The sequence below is a fragment of the Diadema setosum genome, chromosome 10 (genome assembly GCF_964275005.1).
Source record: "Diadema setosum chromosome 10, eeDiaSeto1, whole genome shotgun sequence".
NCBI lineage: Eukaryota > Metazoa > Echinodermata > Echinoidea > Diadematoida > Diadematidae > Diadema > Diadema setosum.
The window spans coordinates 15,732,754-15,736,751 of NC_092694.1; the positions used below are offsets into that span (position 1 = coordinate 15,732,754).

The following is a 3,998-nucleotide window of genomic DNA, read 5'->3' on the forward strand; positions in this document are numbered from 1 at the left end:
TGTCAGCTGACTGAAGGCTCCAATAATGGCCAAATGTGACTGTATTGATCGCGGCCTGACTCGGCTGTTTTACAACTACGGAAAGTTTGTCTCTCGATGGCCTTCCATATTTATCCTCATCTCCCTCATCGTTGCGGCAGCCTTGTCTGTCGGAATCATGTTCCTGAAGGTCGACACCGATGTCATCTTTCTCTTCACACCGGATAACAGCCAAGCTCGTGACGACGCTGTGGTTGTATACGATGACTTTCCCACCGACTACGATGAGTACACGGCGACACGCGGAAATGGCACGGACGATCTCGCCGCAAACATCATCATATCGCCGACAGCAGGAGACGATGTCTTGGTGGAGGACATGTTTTCCGAGATACTACGCTTCGACCGTGAATTGCGGAACGTGTCAGTAACCAACAGCAATGGAACGCCGCTCACGTACGAGTCTCTCTGCGCCATGAGTCGGGGTGTCTGCCTGGATAACCCAGTCCTGGAGATCCTCGACCGCAACGTCAGTTACCTGAAACACGTGAACTTGACCTACCCATTCTTCGAAGCGTCCAACGGCGAGAGCTACTTCCTTGGAACTACCTTTGGAGATGTAGAGCTGGGAAACAACGAGACAATCTTGAGAGCCGGACTTTTCGCCCTGAATTACATTCTGCAGACCACATCCCTTCTCGAGGAGGAGGGTATGGAGTGGGAGACTGAATTCGAGCGCTTTGTAGACAACTTTGAGTCCGATGCAATATCTGTCTCATTCATCAATTCCCACACGCTGGACAGTGAAGTGAGCCTTTCGACGGAGTCCGTCATTCCTCTTTTCTCCATCTCATACACGTTACTCTTCACTTTCGCCATCACGTCTTGTGTGATGTTTGACTGGGTGTTTAGCAAACCCTTTCTTGGCTTCATGGGAACAATCTCCGCGTCTCTTGCTGTGGCGTCCTCTCTGGGACTACTTTCCTACGCTGGGGTCAACTTCAACATAGTGACGTCCTCAATGCCATTCCTAATCATTGGTGAGTGTCAAGTATACAGTGTACAGTGACCGGTGAGCCCGTTCAGAGCTACATTGTTCACTTTGGACCGGTTTATTTATTATTTTTTCATGGGTGGGGGAGGAGGGTCATCTTTAAAAAAAAAATAAGGCTAGGTTCACGATATGAACTTGATTCTTTTTTCCAAGTGTTTACATAGTATTACATTGCATTTCAAAATACGTTTTCAAATCAACTACTTGTTGAATACAATATCAAATCAAAATCATATAAAACAAATACTTAGGAAAGAAGCCAGTCTACTCAATAAAACAATGGTCACAATCATCTGGTAACAAACAAACATGTTTTAAAGACAGCTGCCATACGTGGTCACCCTGAAGGAAAACAGACGATGGCAGACTCTTTCAAAACATGTAAAGTAGAATATTAAAGAACTTGGAAAGGACTCTGGAAAGCGATTAAAGGGAACTATTTTTGTTTTGTTTGTTTCATTCATGATTTCATCTTGCACCTCGTCTTATCTAGGAATTGGGATTGATGACATGTTCATCATGCTTGCTGCTTGGCGGAAGACCAGTCCGTGTGACAGTGTTGAGGAGCGAATGGGGAAAGCCTTCTCCGAGGCGGCAGTCTCCATCACCATCACCAGCATCACCGACGCCCTCGCCTTCGGTATAGGGTCGATCAACCCACTACCAGCGGTCCGCGTCTTCTGTCTCTATACCGGCGTCGCAGTCATCTTCGACTATATCTTCCAGATTACTTTCTTCGGAGCCTGCATGGCGCTCACTGGTCGAAGGGAGGCGGCGAATCGTCACGTTTGGACTTTGATGAAAGTAAAATCGCCTGATGAAGCGCCCTCAACGGCATACAAGTTCTGTTGTGCAGGTGGTCTGTCGGAAGAACAACGCCGTGAAAAGACGGTCGGAAACTGTGAGACCGGTCTTATGACATTCTTCAAAGAATACTACGGACCATTCCTGATGAAGCCCGCAGTAAAATTTCTCACCTTGCTTGCTTTCTGCGCCTACCTGGCTGGTGCCATCTATGGATGCTTGAATGTTTCCGAGGGTCTGGAATTGAAACTACTGGCCCGTTCCGGGTCGCCAGCTTACGATTTTTTTGAGCATCAATCTGATCACTTTTCGACGTATGGACCTTTTGTTTCTGCCGTTATCCAAGAAAGCCTTAATTACAGTGACGCAACAGTTCAACAAGAGTTAGAGGTTCTCGTAGAAGATTTCGAAAGCAGTGAATACATTCATTCCTCTGAGTACACGGAATTTTGGCTTCGGGACTTCCTGAAATTCCTTGATGCAGCAAATGTTCCGGCAAGTGTAAGATCAGAACCAGATGAGTTCTCTCGCCTACTTGTTAACCAATTCCTCACCAACCCCTCTTTCTCAAGATACTCGCAAGACATCGTTTTCGAGGAAGGTTCCAACGACACTGTGATAGAGTCATCCCGATTTATACTCACGGGAGATAGCTTGGTCACCACAAACCAGCAAGTGCAGATGATGAGTGAAGTTCGAGACAAGGCGAGTGAAGCCAAAATAACTTTAACCACGTTCTCACCCTTCTTCATCGTCTACGAGCAGTATGCCAGGATCCGATCCGTCACAATCCAAAATCTCTCTATAGCTGTTGCCGCCATGTTCGTCGTCGCTTTCTTTCTCATCCCCAATCTAATCTGCTCCGTGGTGGTAGCCCTGTGCATCGCATCCATTGAGGTCGGCATCGTTGGCTATATGTCCCTGTGGGACGTACGTCTGGATAGTATCTCCATGATCAACCTCATCCTCTGCATAGGATTCAGTGTCGATTTCTCCGCTCATATCACATACTCCTTTCTTTCTGGTCAAGAAGAGTACGACGGAAGACACATGCTCTCGATCGCATCTCAGCACGCCGTGATGGCGCTCTACTCTCTCGGAATGCCCATCCTGCAAGGAGCCATATCTACAATCATCGCCATAATCGCCCTAAACTGGTCAACCAGCTACATATTTGTCGCCTTCTTCAAGGTGATGCTCCTGGTGATGCTCTTTGGGATTCTCCATAGTCTTGTCTTTCTGCCGGTCCTCCTGTCGTCATTCGGCTGCTGCTTCTGTTGGTCCAATGAAGACGACGATCGACAGGATAACAACAAGGCTCGCGTATCTTCGAACGGTGAGTTCTGTACATCGTAATTATACCGGTAGATAACATGAAATTGTTGCCTATCAGACCTATGCATCATTGGTTAACAGCGGTTAATTATGTCTTGACAATAACTGAGTATACTTTTACATTCAAATACCAAGATTTGTTTTTGAAATTGAAAATATATTACTTTATTCTGGCATTTGAGAAAGCATGCCAACTTTGTGCAATTGCTCCTTTTAACTCAAGGCATTTGCTTTTACATGCATTTAAGAATAAGTTTATAATTCATTTTTGTCTTTATATGTATTGATAACTATGGAGCATTATGTACAGTTTGGCTTGGTTTGGGGCTTTTTTGTTATTGTTGTTGGTGCAAAGGATGACAACCCTCAAACACGATCAAGGGTGAAAAATCAATGTTATTCACAATTGATAATAATTATTGGGCTTTTGCCACAATATGCTCGCATCAACATTCACTCCGAATGTATCTAAGCCAATGGAATATTCAATGCGTTTACTATTATTTTTAAAGGCTTGTTTTCTCCTTGTTTGTATAATTTTCTGGTTTTTTTTTTAGGTGCGCATAACAACGCCGCCTTTGCACCAGAAGTATGAGTGTCTGGAGAGGATTTAGACTATTTGGTCGTCGGTAAACTTGAATATCATTTTGGTGCAACGTAATGGTATGGATTTAACTTTGGATTTAACTACGAATGCATTGCCTTAGAGGTGCTTTGCCTGCAATCTCTCAGGTGGGGCAATGATTATCTAAAATATCATGGTTCTGTGGCAGACACGCCGTGATATCGCTGAAGAGGTGGCAAATTCTGAGACCTGAATTTGATC

The 3,998-nt window shown here is 45.0% G+C and overlaps 1 protein-coding gene across 1 annotated transcript; it reads left to right on the forward strand.

Annotated features, from left to right (window-relative positions):
* Positions 1-3,767, forward strand: LOC140233795 (patched domain-containing protein 3-like). Its single transcript, XM_072313889.1, has 3 exons — positions 1-1,019; positions 1,527-3,173; positions 3,730-3,767. Exons 1-3 carry the CDS (start codon positions 26-28, stop codon positions 3,765-3,767), a joined length of 2,679 nt encoding a protein of 892 aa, XP_072169990.1. The 5' UTR covers positions 1-25.
* Positions 3,768-3,998: the final 231 nt, after the last annotated feature.

What these genes read in the sequence shown, in the direction of transcription:
- LOC140233795 (XM_072313889.1), top strand. Translation starts at nt 26, where the DNA reads ATGGCCAAATGTGACTGTATTGATCGCGGCCTGACTCGGCTGTTTTAC. An exon ending in AATGCCATTCCTAATCATTG is followed by an intron (nt 1,020 to 1,526) that starts GTGAGTGTCAAG and finishes CGTCTTATCTAG; the next exon opens with GAATTGGGATTGATGACATG. An exon ending in GGCTCGCGTATCTTCGAACG is followed by an intron (nt 3,174 to 3,729) that starts GTGAGTTCTGTA and finishes TTTTTTTTTTAG; the next exon opens with GTGCGCATAACAACGCCGCC.